Source organism: Pongo pygmaeus, chromosome 21, assembly GCF_028885625.2.
Source record: "Pongo pygmaeus isolate AG05252 chromosome 21, NHGRI_mPonPyg2-v2.0_pri, whole genome shotgun sequence".
Taxonomy (NCBI): Eukaryota; Metazoa; Chordata; class Mammalia; order Primates; family Hominidae; genus Pongo; species Pongo pygmaeus.
Window position 1 is genome coordinate 16,471,859 of NC_072394.2, and position 15,127 is coordinate 16,486,985.

At 52.9% G+C, this 15,127-nt stretch overlaps 2 protein-coding genes across 3 annotated transcripts in view; one reads left to right on the forward strand and one right to left on the reverse strand.

Annotated features, from left to right (window-relative positions):
• Window positions 1–3,631, reverse strand: part of LOC129022003 (uncharacterized) — a 94,230-nt gene extending 90,599 nt beyond the window's left edge. Inside the window, exon 1 of the mRNA XM_054468129.1 lies at window positions 3,369–3,631. The gene's annotated coding sequence lies outside the window, so the exon portion shown is untranslated. The remainder of the gene's footprint in view (window positions 1–3,368) is intronic.
• Window positions 3,632–5,753: 2,122 nt separating this feature from the next.
• On the forward strand, window positions 5,754–14,831 carry PAX1 (paired box 1). Of its 2 annotated transcripts, none has more exons than XM_054468130.1 (5): window positions 5,754–6,039; window positions 6,478–7,107; window positions 8,616–8,758; window positions 9,279–9,501; window positions 14,509–14,831. In XM_054468130.1, exons 1-5 carry the CDS (start codon window positions 5,754–5,756, stop codon window positions 14,829–14,831), a joined length of 1,605 nt encoding a protein of 534 aa, XP_054324105.1. The 2 variants fall into 2 exon arrangements, with proteins under 2 accessions (XP_054324105.1, XP_054324106.1); XM_054468131.1 differs by having other exon boundaries at window positions 14,499–14,590.
• The last annotated feature ends 296 nt before the right edge of the window (window positions 14,832–15,127 follow it).

Consider the following 15,127-nt stretch of genomic DNA (forward strand, 5'->3'; position numbering starts at 1 on the left):
AATGGAAGAAATGGATAACTGAAGATGGGGGCAGTACTTTGATTTTAACACCTGCAGTAACTGCAGGTGTTAGCGTTCCTTTGGCAAACCTTCTACCTATCTCATTTTCAGGGCTTGAATTATGTTTTTGTGTGGGTGTGTGCTGAAGATTGGAGAGGACTGATCTTTAATAAGAAACTAGACAAATCCAGGCAAACAAGGACTGGCTTGACATTGTGTTTAATCAAGACAAAGGGCTCCACATGGGTCCTTCAGCTTCCTTGTCCATTATTCAGGTTCTATTACCATGTAGGAACAGAATTTCCAAAGCATTACCCTTGCATTCAAGGGCAACACACTTCAAGCTGGTTCCAATTAGGCTGGGCCAGTGTGGATGTCTCACACGCGTCAATATTTGCAGCTGAGCTAGTCAGATCTGCAGGGGTATCCTCTAGACAGCAGGAGACCCTCCTTACTGCTGCCTTTGCGAACAATCCTGCAGGCATTTACACCACCTCCCTCTCAGCTCCCTTCACAAATGCCATTTCTATCCTTTGTACCCCTGGGGCTACTCTTAGATCTCCCCTTTTCCAAACACCTGGGAGATATGCCACATGGACATTTCAAGTTTCCCAAATAATTTCCATTTTATTAGTGACATTTAGACTTAATACTGTCACTTAAACATTTTTTGAGTGCTCACTGAAAAGGTGGAATTTTGACCCATGTCTGGAAATTTCTGCAGGCATTCATGTTGATGAAATAAAATTAAATAAGATCTAATTGCACGGTAGAGGTCATTTTATATAAGAGGAAATTGAGGCTTATTTGACATGCTCATTGCCAGGGAAAGAGAGACATAATAGCAATCTGCAGAACTCGATTTGGGGCTAGTGAGAATATACACACAAGAATAGCAAGAATGCCAGATCCTCCTGAAGGCTCTAGAAACCGTTTCTTCCTACAAAGGGTATCAACCCTCTGTAGTTTATTTTTATCAGCCAAATTCCACGTTTAAAATGTTTCTACTCCAAAATAAATGTTATTAATGTAGTAGTGAGATCCCTGCATTGCAGGGTAGAAAGTATCTTAGATCTTCGTTGCCAATACTCAATTTCCCCCTATTTATTTCTAGTGTAGGTTTCACGCAAATCTGTTTTCTAATTTGCTTTTTTCTTACATCTCTGAACAGAATTGAGGAGCACTGGTCTTCCACCGTTTTGTTAATCACATTGAAAATGTTCACCTATTCTTGTTTATTCATTTCACTTTAGGAAAACGAAAAAAGTTTTCCTGGCTTCTCTCGCCATACATTGCCAAGGACATTGCTCGCTGGTAGTGGCCAGTGTCAGCGGAAACGGTGCTCCATCCACCACTGCTGACCCAACTCATTTTCGATAATAAACATTTCCAGGGTAGCGAACATCATGGAGGCCTAGGCAAAGAATCAACTTTACGACCACCTTGGTCAGCAGCAGGCCAAATGAAAATAAGCCGCGGGAATGGGTCCGCGAAGCCAAGGACGTTATTTCTCGCTCTTGGGGACTGTTTTAATGCCAGTTGGCAGGGTCCTCAACACCTTCCATTTGGGGTCTGGAGAGTCTGTGTGTCCTAGTCAGGAGACGCAGGTTCTGTGCAAAACGCACTCCCCACCTCGTCCTTGAGGATCCACACTGTTGGAAGGACGCTCTGACCTCGCGCTCCGAGGCAGCGCTCACAGGCGCCAATTCAGAATCCAGTCTTCCTCTCCCCTTCCTCGCCCTCCTCCTTCCACCGCCGCAGTCACTCCCCGCGGAGTTTCGTTGCTTTGTCGCACAAGCCAGCTTTTGGTCTGTTAGTTGTTCGCATTCCCCGAGGGTTTGCAGCTCCCGATCTGGCTCAGCTCTTCTTCCCATAGTTTCTTTGCAGCTAGCAGCTCCTCATTTCTCTTTTCGTCAATTTTCTTCTTATTTTTAAGTATGATGTGGCGGATCTTTTTTGCAAAACTATGGGCATGTGTACGTTTGGAGCTTGGTACTAAAACCTGATGCATAAAGTGCGTTTTTAGCCCGAGCTGCTTTTTTTTTTTTTTTCTCTTCAAAAGTAAATTTAAGAAGAAAATTAAGAGACTCAATTTGACTTCGACTTTGAACCACAGGACTCACGGCTCAGTGCTCTTAAAACTCTTAAAAACACAGTGAAAGCGCAGGTCCGGAGCAGAGCCAGGACTCATGCAGGAGCGAAAGCGGGCCTATTAAGGCCTGAGGCTAGGACGTCGTGAGGAAGACTCAGGATCCCGGCCCTGCGGCCTCTGCGGGCTGCTGCTGGTGGGTACCAGCGTTCGTTGTTAGGCCCAAGTCTGGCCAGGGCTCTCGAAGAGTGCCACCTGTGTTTTCTGCCCTCTGTTACTTCCCGCAAGAACCGAAATGCGCACCTGTATGTCCAAGTTGGACTTAAATCAGCTTTTTCTTAAGGTTTCTCCTGGAGACCTTGAAATGCATGGGCCCGGGGAACATCCCGGCCTGTTGCTTGTTTTAACTCCCGGAAACAAACCCACCAAAAATCAAAGCGAAGTAGGAGACATGAAGTGGGGGCGACTGTAGCTTCAAGAGCGGCCCTGTCACCGAACCCCTGGGTGTTTAGCAGTCGGAAGTTTCGGGTGCTGAGTTCACGGCTCAGGTGGCGTGCAGCAAGGGAGTACTCATCGGTAACCCCCCGTGCCGCCAACCCCCAGTCCCCAGAAGGGCAGGCACCCCTTCGCGCCTCCTTTTTGACTCCCGCTTTTGGCACAGAGTTTACCTTTCTTTCTTTTCCTGCCTTGGGAAAACTGGGCGAGGGCCCGAGGCCTCTGGGGACCCTCAAATCCATCCTCTGCCCTGCTAGGAGTCCAGCCCCAGGTGGAGGAGTTTTGCCCCAGGTTTCTGAGTGCGCCCTCAGCTAACAGGCTCCCGCGACCCTGGAAGCGGAACTTTGTTGCACTCCGCGCCCAGAGCACGCTGAAATACGGTGCCAAAGCCAGCCAAGCAAAAACGCAGAATCCGCGAGCTCTTTACCTCTGTGCGCTCAGCGCTGACTAGTAGCTGTCCCCGGGCCATGGAGAGGGCTAAGCTGCCTCCTTGGGAGGTGGGAGAGACGTTTCTTTTCCTTCTGGAATCTCATTTTAGGGCCACCTCTCACCAAGCCCAGCCTGCAGCTCGGGAACCCGCGATACCCGGCCGGGGGACGACAGGGGGCGACAAACTGTAAGGTTTTCCCTATGCCGGACCGTGCAGAAGGCTGCAGCGAGGGCTGTGTGCTCCCGATCGCGCACAGCTGGCTGCGGGAAAGGGACCAGGATTGAGACGAGGGCTCGCGGACTCTGCTACCGGGGAGAACCACCCCCTCTCATCGTGCGCAATCCCCAGACTCACCCCTCTACAGTCGCCCCTAGCCACGGGAGGCCTTCACGGGGACGGGGGCGGAGTTTTCTCCTGGACTGCGACTCCTTGCCACTTTTCCAAGCTCCGCAGCAGAGGTGGGGTGGACGTTCCCCTGAAAGGGTAGTTGGGCGAACCAGCTCTCACGGTGTCACGACCGGCTTTATTTCCTCGTCTTTGAGTGTGCCTGTTGACTCCTCACCTACTGGGGGGAAGAAGCGGCTTTAGCTGCTTTTCCGGATCACGAGTATGAACTGGACTGAGGCAGGGATGTGGCGTTCCTTTATCTCAGAGACTCCAAGGTCTGGAAATCAACCTTTCTTGGTATCTCGCGCCCGACGAAGCTAGCAGATTCCGCAACGGAGAGCACTGGGCAGGGTGCGTCTCCACTCCCCGCACCCCCGGAGCCCCGTGCATACTGTGCGTGCTTAGTCCTCTCTTCGCTGCCTTCGCGGAACTCCTGGCTTAGGCATGCCCACTTTAATCCAAACCATTCCCTTTCCCTGTTCCTTACTCCAAACCTACGCTGTCATGGACAGGCCTAATCTTCTACATAGGTTCCCCTGCTCCCACTCTCGCACCCTCCTGCCAGTGCACTGACCCTCAAACCTCCTCCAGGTCTCCAGGACCTCCCAGAGCCAGAGACTGTACTGTGTTCATGCCGCCGGAGAGGAAGAGTTCACTTCTTTTAAACCTGATTTTTCTTTTTCCAGGGGTAATTCTTGTCTGTGGCCCCACCGCGTGCTCTCTCTAGAGAGCCCAGGAATTATGAGCCAGTCACCCCTAACAGATACATTTAGACAGGTGGATTAGGAGCCAGGGATGCTCTCTGGCCCCACAACGGAGGGAAAGGGGTCGGGGCCTCCGCAGCCATGGTTCCCCAGGGTGGGCTGATAGGGTCCACGTGCTCCTCAGCCACAGTCACCGCGCTGGCGCCATACTCAACTCTGGGTGGCTAAGGAGAGCTAGACCCTTGGGGTCGGCAGGAAGGAGGGGAGGAAGGTTCTTCCCTCCAGGGGAGCGCTGGGAGTCTCAGAAACCTCGGCTGTTCCTACTCTCTCCCCTGTGCCCTCTTCCTGGTCTAGCACATTCAGCCCAATGCCTTTGGTGCTTACTGGGCTCAACCTCAGAACTCTCAGATCCTGACCCCCCTCCAATCAGTTCATGTTCAAAATCACGAGTTTCCTCCTCCTGGCCTCACCGCATGGCTCCCGGGCACGGTTAGCTGCGCAGGTTGGGGAGTTCAGAACTGCTTTGGTGCAGGGTAGAAACAGAGAAATTGTTGATGTTCAATCTCAGGGGTAAATAATTCAGGGCTGCGCAAAACCTCATTTAAATGAAGGAGAAATGACCATTCTGTGGTTTAACAGACTTCCTGAAGCTGCAGGTGATGGGAGAAAGACGAGGCCAGGCCACCCGGGATAGAGTGGTGCGAGATTCCACCGCCAGGGAGAAAGGAACTTGTCCTTCAGGCCTAGAGCTGGAGCTGTGAATTTGGCCTCCCGCCGGTCGCGCTTGGGGGCAGGAGGGCGCCGGATCTATGAGCCTCTTAGCAGCAGATCGGGATCCTTTTACCTCCTGCCCCTTCTATCACTTCTTGGAGAGGGATGAGTTCTGGTGGCTGGGCCCGGCTGTAGGAGACAGGATTTGGACCGTGCCCCTCTCGCGTCACCGAAATCACCCCCACTATTCCAAGAGTGGTTGGCTATTAAACGTTGTGAAGATTTCCTGAGAGAAGGATTGAAGACCTGGCCAGGAATGGGACACAAGTTCCGCCTTGTGTCTTCCTGCCAGGAGCCCTGCACCGCGCTGGACGCTCACCTTGACACTCCCAGCCAGCTGGGGTACTGATCCCACTCTTCCCCGGCTGCTGCCCCGGGAGTGGGGAGGTAGAGAGAGCCACACCCTAAACACCTTGCCACGATAAACTTTTATTCTCTATCTTATTATTAAGGGTGGCGGAAATAAAACTAAAACCAAAACGAAAACGAGTACTAGTATTAACACACTAATCAATTTGAGATGACTTCCCCATCATTCCCAAAGCCAGAGGAGGGAGGGGGCTACAAGGGGCTCAGAGCAGTGGAAGGTCCCAGGCCCAGCTGGGGTTGGGACGAGTGTTTGTGTGTGTGTGTGTGTGTGTGTGTGTAGAGGGGTGGGTTCCGGGGGGGGGGGTGGTGGAGGAGGGCCGAGAGGGGAGGATAGAAGGAGGGGGTAGAGTTTCAGGGCGGGGAGGGGGGCGCTGGGGCGCCGTGACGGGAACCAATGAGCTGCCAACTCGCGCGTCTCCGGCGTGACTGCCGAGATTGACGTGGAGGACACGTCAAATTGATTCCCGCACGCTGCAGCCTCCCGGTCAGACGAATTTCTCCCAATCGGATGAAGTTCACCCTGGGCCTGGGGTCGCGGGCGTGGAGAGTGTCCTGGGAGGGGGCAGCAGCGGCGGCGGCAGGCCCTGGAGCGGGCGGCAGCGCGCTCCGCTGCCGCTCACAGCGCGTCTCCAGCCCGCGGCTGGGCCGCCGCGGCTCTCGGCTCTCGCGCGCCCTCCCTCTATGCCTCTCCCCCGGCGGCGGCGGCGCCCAAGCTCTCCCGGACTGCGCCGGGCCCAGCCCCGGCCACCCCGGCCACCCCGGCGCCAGGCAGCTGGCCGGCCCGCGCGCTATGGGTAAGGGGCGGGCGACAGGCAGGCCTCGGGCGGGCTGATGAGGTGGGTCGGGTCCGCGTGCCTCCCTTCCCTCTCGTCCGCTTTCCCTGGGCGACCCAGTTCTGGGTCCTGGAGAAGCTGCATTCTCCTCTGGTCCCCAGCCTTCAGGGGGCAGTTCAGCAAGTCTGGGAAGGGAGTGTTCCAAGTAGACGCGCTAAAAGTCGCGAAAGGGCACGGAGGGCTACAATGCGCGGCGCTCCACTCCGCGGCTCCTCTGCGCCCTTGCCCACTCCAAGCCGGACCCAGGCGGTTTGCCCTTGGACTCCGAGCTGTCTGGGGACCCACAGGTCACCTTTGGAAGTGCGCCTGGGTGCAGTCCCTCGCTCCGCGTGGGGACCCTTGGCTAACCCGCCCGGTGTTTTCTCCCCCTCGGCTCACTCTTGTCTGGCGCATCCGCAGAGCAGACGTATGGCGAGGTGAACCAGCTGGGCGGTGTGTTCGTCAACGGCCGCCCCCTGCCCAACGCCATCCGCTTGCGCATTGTGGAGCTGGCGCAGCTGGGCATCCGACCCTGTGACATCAGTCGGCAACTCCGCGTATCCCACGGCTGCGTGAGCAAGATCCTGGCGCGCTACAACGAGACCGGCTCCATTCTCCCCGGGGCCATCGGGGGCAGCAAGCCCCGCGTCACCACTCCCAACGTGGTCAAGCACATCCGGGACTACAAGCAAGGAGACCCTGGCATCTTTGCCTGGGAGATCCGCGACCGGCTGCTGGCCGACGGCGTCTGTGACAAGTACAATGTGCCCTCGGTGAGCTCCATCAGCCGCATCCTGCGAAACAAGATCGGCAGCCTGGCGCAGCCCGGACCGTACGAGGCAAGTAAGCAGCCGCCTTCGCAGCCTACGCTGCCCTACAACCACATCTACCAGTACCCCTACCCCAGTCCCGTGTCGCCCACGGGCGCCAAGATGGGCAGCCACCCCGGGGTCCCGGGCACGGCGGGCCACGTCAGCATCCCGCGCTCATGGCCCTCGGCACACTCGGTCAGCAACATCCTGGGCATCCGGACGTTTATGGAGCAAACAGGTCAGTTGTGGCGGCCTCCGTAGCCTTCTATTAAGGGGCAGAACCTGGGGCGGGCAGGCTTGCAGGAGAGGACTCACACTCGCTCTCCTCCCGGGACCGGTTCTGGCTCAGGGGAGGGCTCCACACAGGCCAGGGAGGCTGGGGGTCCTGGGCCTTTTGTAAGAGGCCTCGGACATCTTGAACTTTTTATGACAAATATGGAAAATATTTCCCAAATAGAAGAGCAATCGCCGACCACAAATTTGGAGGCCTGAAATTGCGCTTTTTCATTCTTGCAAAAAGTATGCAAGCCCCTGTTGCCAAATCTAAGGGGGAAAAAACCCGCTCCATTTTGAGACCCTTTCTTTAGCTCTCAGAATCCTTCACGGTTTCCCAAGGGTTCTGTCCCCCACTCCCAGGCCCAGCGGCTCTTCTGAGTTAAAGGAAAAGGGATCTTGTGGTCGATTGAGTGGCCTACATCTCTAAGGTCCTGTGGCCTTGCAGGTCCTGGAGTTTGGGGTGATGGCTGCTGGGGCTGCAGCCACCTTCACAAGGATTTGTCATTTATCTGCAATTAAAGCTCAACAAACTATTGGTCAAGTGGGTGACGAGGAAGATGGGGAAGGCGGGAGGTTTGGAACAACTTTGATGCCTGGCTGGGAAAGAATCCGGCCAGAATCGGGTCTGGATTTCTTTGCGCTGTCCCCAGCTGCCAGGAGCTGGCCAGGGGATGGCACACTCTTAGGTGATCAGACTCAGGAGGAGGGCAAGAAGCAAAATTCACCGTAGCCTAGGAGGAAAGAGTGGTGGCTGGAAAGAAACTGTGAGTGCTCAGCTCCAGCAGCAGCAGTGCCTCTGTGGCCCTGCTCTGGCTTTGTGTCTCCTGGTGGCTCTAACCCAGCCTAAGGCTAAAGCTTCCCATGGAATGGCAGTGGGCAGCTGGTCGGGAGGTTACCCCACCAAGCCTGCATGCAGATCTGGAGGTTTCCCTTGGTTCCTGGCACACACAAGGGCCCGGGGAGCAGCTGTGTGCTTCTATCTGACCCGTGGGGACCACAATGTTGACGCTTCTTTTGGGAAACCCTGGGCGTTTCCAGAGGCAGTTCTCATAGAATCGTCTCCCTGCCCTCCAGATGCCTGTGCAGATGTTGAGAAATGAATACAATTTTCATGAGGTTGCTGTAGCTTTGAACTCGGAAGTTTCTGGGAGCCGTGTCTGGACAATGGAGCGGCTGCTTTGGCCGAGTCTGCCCAGGCTTTGACTCAGCAGCAGCCTACCGTTCGTGGGAAACGGGTTGAAGGCTACGAGGACCGGGCAGCAGGCCTGGCTGCCTTTCCTTCGCCCCACCTGGAGTGGTGAACATCCCAGCCCCTGCCTGCCGCCCTCTGCCTCCTGGTGGAGTGTCAGGCAACTTACAAATTTTGTGGGACCCCTGGCCGTGTCTTCAGATACAAATTGGGTGGTTGGCCACACGTGTGCCCAGGGCAGATTCGGAGGCACCTTTTAATCCGTCCTCTGTCTCCTGCAGGGGCCCTGGCTGGGAGCGAAGGCACCACTTACTCTCCTAAGATGGAAGACTGGGCCGCCGTGAACCGCACGGCCTTCCCCGCCACCCCCGCAGTGAATGGGCTCGAGAAACCTGCCTTAGAGGCAGACATTAAATACACTCAGGTAACCAGGAGGCACGTGAGGCAGTGACCTTAAGTAGGGAAGCAGAAGGTTTGGGGAAGTGGGGAAAAAGAGAGAGAAAGAAAAGAAATAATTTCCAGGCAGAGAGATGGTTGTATCTGGCAGCCGGCCAACAAGCGTCCTTTCTGTCCTTTCCTCAAGCGTACTAGTTTGGGGGAGTCTGACTTTCGAGGGGTTGACTTGCCTTTGCCAAGATAGCTTAGCTAAAAAAGCTGGAACTCCAGATCACAAATCCACAGTCAAGGGCCTTCTTTCTCTAAATCCCGATATGAATACCATGACCCCTTCCAATCATTATTTGTAACAGTTTGAGTGAATTCTTAGAAATCACTTTGCCAAAGAGTCCTGACTAGGAAATTTAGAGGCCGGGCCTCGCATGGGGATAATGGATGGGGACGGGACATGGGGGAGCGATAATGGACGAGAACCCCCGTTTCAGTGATGGCGTGGGCTAGAGAAGGCAGGATTTTCTGCTGCTGACGGTCCCTCTCTATCCCCACAGTCGGCCTCCACCCTCTCTGCCGTGGGCGGCTTTCTCCCCGCCTGCGCCTACCCGGCCTCCAACCAGCACGGCGTGTACAGCGCCCCGGGCGGCGGCTACCTCGCCCCGGGCCCGCCGTGGCCGCCTGCGCAAGGCCCTCCGCTGGCGCCCCCCGGGGCCGGCGTAGCTGTGCATGGCGGGGAACTCGCGGCAGCAATGACCTTCAAGCATCCCAGCCGAGAAGGTGAGGAGCGCAGGGAGGGGGGCGGGTGGATGCTGGAAGGGTTAGGAGGGGTACTGGGGAGCAGGTGTGAGCCTGGGAAAAGGGAGAGCGGGTGGGGAAGAGGTGGGTCCTGAGCATAAACCCTTCTTCTGGGTTAACGTTAAGCCTGTAGCTTCTTGGAGCAGGTTAGTTCTGACAGGTGTCCCTATAAATGTACCCGAGGTTGAGAGAGACTGGCCCCAAGACCGTCCACTCCACTTATGAGGGGAGAGGAGAAAGGGGGTCCTTCTGGCACACAGGACGCGTGGGTTTGGATCCGGTTCTGGCACCTTCGACCAAGTTCCTGCTTCTTTCTGAGTTTCTGTTTCTCCATCCAGAGACACGTCTAGCAGGCACCCTCCAGGCTCACCTTTCTGTAGACCTGTTCCGGCACCTAAGCCCTTTAGGTGGGGTTGGACTTGCTAGTGGCACCTAACCTCCATCCCAGACCCTTCCCGTCTCTGCCCCACTGCCCATCTGTTTTTTTCCAGGTTCCTTAGAGGAAAAAAGGCCTTTTGATTCTTTTTCTTAAATACACACTGTGGGGAAGTAGAGGCCATGTGAATCAGTGTCCTTTACTCTAGGCTTAGGAGCTTCCTGTGGTTGGTGCTGGTGGTGGTGGTGGAGGGGGTGGGTTCTCTCTTTCTGTGGAAAATGTGCCTGGGAGTCTTGCCTCCTTTTCCGCTTCCTCCTCCTCTTCCTCTTCCATAAGTCCACTTCCTGAAAAGTCAAGGAACAGATTTTAGGTATTTCACTGACAGTCAGTAGTGTGAGGGGCATCTTCTCACACTACCAGGAGGGTTCCAGTTTTTCCTTTAACTTGGGAAAAGCTCACCAGCCCTTGAGTCCTCATTTTCTTTGTTGTTAAAAGGAATGGCTTGATTTGCTAAGTTCAAACTTGCCGGTGCTTAGGTTCTGAGCACCAGAAATTTGCAACTTCAACCAACCTGGGAAAGGAAAGGGTCACCCCAGGGTGTCCCAGTCCCAGCAGAGAAAGGGACAAGGCACAAACCTGGGGGACAGCGTGGAGTTCCCAGATTATAAAAGGATTTTTACTAGCTGCTTTGCCTCCACCTGTCCAGGGCTGGAAGCGAGGTGGATGTAGTGGCAGGTGGCAGTGGGCAGGCAGGGGACAGGAGGGCCATCCTCCTTGGTGCTGCCCAGGCAAAAAGTGCTATTTCCAAGTAGTCTTGATAAGATAAGGGCATGCCCTGGGGAGTAGGGGTGGGAGGCAGGAAGGAAATAAAGATGCCATCCATAACAGTGAAATGAAGGGAGAAAAATGCTTTTTCTATTTCCACCTTTCCTAGAGCACAGACATCCTGGGATATTAGGATAATGTTCACTTGCCTAGTTATAGACAAATCCAAATAAGGAAAATTTATAAAAATTGGGATTTGGAGCTCTTTTAAACTTTAAGTTTAATTTAAATAGGATACTATCATTTGCTCATTTATAGAAAAATCCAAGTGAAGGAAATGTTAAAAGTTGAGAGTAAGAACTCCTTTAAGCTTTATGTTTAAGGATAGTTAAGGGGTCGCAGATGAGCACTTCACTCATCCTCAGCCTCCAATCAACCTGTTTTCTCAACAACTGAGGTTATCTGTCGAAATCGAAATCAAAATAAATTTACCACGTTACACAAATCACTTAAATAAGCAGGTTCTTTTGAATTAAAAAAGTATAACCACAGATTTGAAATATTTTCCTGGGTTCATCTTAAGGAGAAGAAAGACTTAGAAAAAAGACCCACAGTCTTCAGAGGAATGCATTTGTTTTCAATAGAGCCACTTTGCCCTGGAGGCATTTTAAACTCTACATTAGACACAAATTATAAAGTGCAGATAATAAGCCAAAGGCAACACACACAGTTCCTAATTCTAAACTACCTCTCTTAATTTGAGGTGGAAATTGTGGGGTAGCTGATTTTAACATTAAGCCTCACTGGTGATTGATTTTCTTTAGAAGACACTTTCTTTTTCAGAGATACAGGGCCATTGAACAGTGCTGGCATTTAAGTCCCTTTTACCATTATATCGGTTTCCTATTATGTAATATCCCACCTGTTTTTAAAAACTACAGCAATAATTTGTTACTCTAGTTATTAAATTAATAATTTAATTTTGTTGTCCTCCAAGTTCTTTAAAGGTTCTAATAAAAGATAATCAGATAACTTGGGGACACCATTAGCAATGATTTCTCAAGCTGGCATGCAACTGTCTGTGTTCGAACAGGAATGTAGAAAGAATCATTCATTATGTACCTATATTCATAGCCTGAGAATTACATACATACTTGGGTTATGGATTTTTACTCCTTAGTGGTAGAACAGCTGACTTCAAAGATCTATTCCCTCAACACAACTGGTCTTTGGAAAGACAGAAAAATAATAAGAATCACTGCCTTTTATTTTCTGATCAGTTCTTAAGAAATTAATATCTTCAAAGAAACCTGTCCCAGAGGAAATTTACTATCAGCAATTGTTCAATTCATAAGAATAGTGAGAATAGTATTCACTGAATTTCTTTTCAGTAAGAACAAATTCTTCTGTGTAATGAAAAGCAATTTAATACAATAAATGCTCAGTAAAAGCAAATACCTTTGATCACCTAACACATACACACCACACACACACAGTGCAATATATATCAATATGTCCTCCAAATTAGTGCAAATGAACAGCTTAACAGTTACCCTAAGTGAAACTTAATCAAATGTCAAATTGAAAATTTAGCATTTAATTAGACATTAATTGATTAATTGTGTTATTTAATTAATACTATAATTAATTTTTTTCTTAGTTTTTTAAAAGGTAGTGAGTCTGGGTTTCCTATTATGTAGGCAAAAAGTATGATTTACATTTCCCATCCCCTGAAAGGAAACTTTAATTTTTGGGAATTGAGAAGAATAGAAAAAGTTTTGCTTAATCTTCACTTGGAGAGGCTGACATTCTAGGAATCTCCACCCACATCCAAATGTCTTTTCACAGCCAGGGCACGACCATCTCCCCTTCCCCACCCTTAGGTGACAGACACCACCAGATGTTCCCTCAAGAGAGCTGGTATTTACAGGATGTTTTCAGAGACCCTTGAAACCTCAGGGTTTTAAGTACCTCCTCATGGGGCTCAGGAATGACTAAAGATTTGGAAATCAAATCTATAAGATATTGCATGCGCACAAAGAAAATGTATTGCTTATATTTGTTAAAGATAACTTGCAGCTTCGCTCCAGTTACCTCTGCCTCAGGATTGGTTCTTGGAGGATCCTAAAAGTAAACTTTGTCAAAGAGCAGTAGGGTGCTGGCATTGTCGCACCCGGACGCTGGCAACCCCAGCCTCCGTTTGACCCAGCCCCGGGGATCCCTTCCCAGACCCGTGCCTCCCCTCAGCGGTGGTCTGAGAGTGCCCTGCAATTGCTGTTGAATATTTAAAAAATGCCTCTCTCCATTCTTAGCCCCTGAATTAAATGAATCTGACCTAGGCCCTGGCCTCCGAGGGCCCAGAAGTACCCACTCATGTTGTCCTATGGAGGGAATGGAGGGCAGGAGGGGCCCTATGAGGAAGGATGGCTTGGACAGGGCTAAAAACACAGCAGGATTCACCCCTGTAGGGTGGGATGCAGTCGTCCTGGGTGTTTATTTTTCATGAGTTCAGTTTCTTGCTTGTCTCTAAGGTAACCGTCCCTTGGCTGAGAAACCTCCACCTCCTCAGATGTTTTCTAAACAGGTCCTCACTTTGAAGTGTGTGTCCAGGGTAGAAAGAAAAGGTCTGAATACTTGTTAGCTGGGCGGCCACAACTTTGTTTAGGAAAAAGAGCTGAGAGCCAGGGAAAAGCAGAGGGGCCACTCTGTTCTGGGAAGGTCTTTAGACCTCTTTAAAACCTTAACCAAACCGTGTGTTTGTGTGTGTGTGTGTGTGTGTCTTGCACAGACGTGGTTGGCCCAGCTCTGCGCAGCCACAGCAAGCTGCGCCTGAGGCTGAGGCGAGGGAAGTTGCAGGAGAAAAAAAAATCCAGAGTTCCCCTCACTTCAAATCGAGGCGCTCCAAGCTCCCCCTTTAAAGGAGGACTTGGGGAAAAAAGAAAATTGAAAATAGGCCCCTGTAGGTATAAACAAACTGTGGATCCTAGTGTAGGAGAAGCAGAGCGGCCCAAGGTTGGGAAAGGAAAAACAGGCTTGCGCAATCGTGGCGTCACTTTCTGTCTTCCGGTAGCAAAACTTGGGCCCCTTCCCAAACCCCTAAATAATAGAGTAAGGCGCAGAATACTGCCCGATCTGGCAATCCCACTGTCACTTAATCCGGAGGCCCACACGTCCCAGGACGTGCTGTGCCCACAGTGGTGAGCGCATCTGGATCCCCGGACCTCGTGGGTACAACGAAGTCTGCCGCTCACTTAAAGCGCAACTGCCTCCTACGTCGGAGGAATCCAGGCCGCTCCAGGGAAATCTCTGGTGGCTCATTTCCCGCACAATTTCCCCCTGCCCACAGCGAGCTCCGAGCCGCAGGTGTCAGCGGACTCGACGCATTGGCTGCTCTTCGCACTTGTGCGCGCGCCTGGGGTTTGGAAAGGGTGAGGGTCCGCGCAACGTTAGAGTCCCGCTCCCTTCTGCGGAAGTCTCCATCAGACCTGAAACCTTCCCAGCCCTCTGCGCCCTTCACTTCCTTTACTGAGCAGGTGGTGAGGGGGTTGGACGGCAACGGGAATTGCACCTGGCCAGCGGTCAGTGTTTGCAAATGGCCTTGCGAGGAGTCCCGCTTGCCAAGGCTCTCCTTGCAAGTGGCTCTCCTGGCGGGAGAGGAAGGGCTGGTCGCCCACGGAAGCTTGGGGTCTCTGGAGAGCGCGAGTCTCTGCTTCCCTCTTCCAGAGCCTTCAAGGGTTGAGCGCTCACGACCTCGCTTTGCAGGCGTCCTGAGTCCCAGTGCCTCTCGCACTGCGCGGCGCTAGGCAGTGATCCGACGCCTCTGTGCTTCCTCCCGCAGCGGCTGACAGGAAGCCTCCCAGCCCCGGCAGCAAGGCCCCGGACGCCCTCAGTAGCTTACACGGACTGCCCATCCCGGCCTCGACCTCCTAGGGGCAGCTCTCCCCGGACCCGAGCCCGGAGGGAACGGCAGGCGGACCCGGGCGCACAGGTCTGCGCGGCGGCCCCGGCAATCAGCGCGGTCAGGATCGGAGGACTCGCGGCGGAGGAAGCCAGCGCCGGCCCGCGGGGTGCACGGCCAGCCAGCCCCCAGGCCCAGCCCTGCCTCTGGCCCGACCCACCACACTTCCTTTATTGGCCTGGGTTTTTAGGCTTCTCTGAACTTTGGTTTTAGACTGTCGCACCCTCCTCACAATCCTTGCTCTGACGTGGCCTCTTTCGCTCTGCCAGCCTCAAATTTCTTTTTTGTCACTCTCTTGTCCGTCTCCGTCTCGCCTCTCTCCCTCTTTCCTTTCCCCCTCTTTCTTTCTCACTCTCCCTCCCTTCCCTGTCTCTTTCCCTTCCTCCCTACCTTCCACCCCGGCTTTCTCCGACCTTCCAGGGCTCCCTCTGCCCTTCCACTCTCTTTTCCTTGCTCCGACCTCTGCTCCAGTCCCGCTCCTTCCCCCGTCTCCTCTATCTAGTTCTCTA

Bases quoted from the DNA above. Each gene is read 5' to 3' on its own strand.
- PAX1 (XM_054468130.1), top strand. From the start codon at position 5,754: ATGAAGTTCACCCTGGGCCTGGGGTCGCGGGCGTGGAGAGTGTCCTGG. The intron at 8,759-9,278 runs GTAACCAGGAGG...CTATCCCCACAG, and splicing joins CAGACATTAAATACACTCAG to TCGGCCTCCACCCTCTCTGC. The intron at 9,502-14,508 runs GTGAGGAGCGCA...AGCGGCTGACAG, and splicing joins CAAGCATCCCAGCCGAGAAG to GAAGCCTCCCAGCCCCGGCA.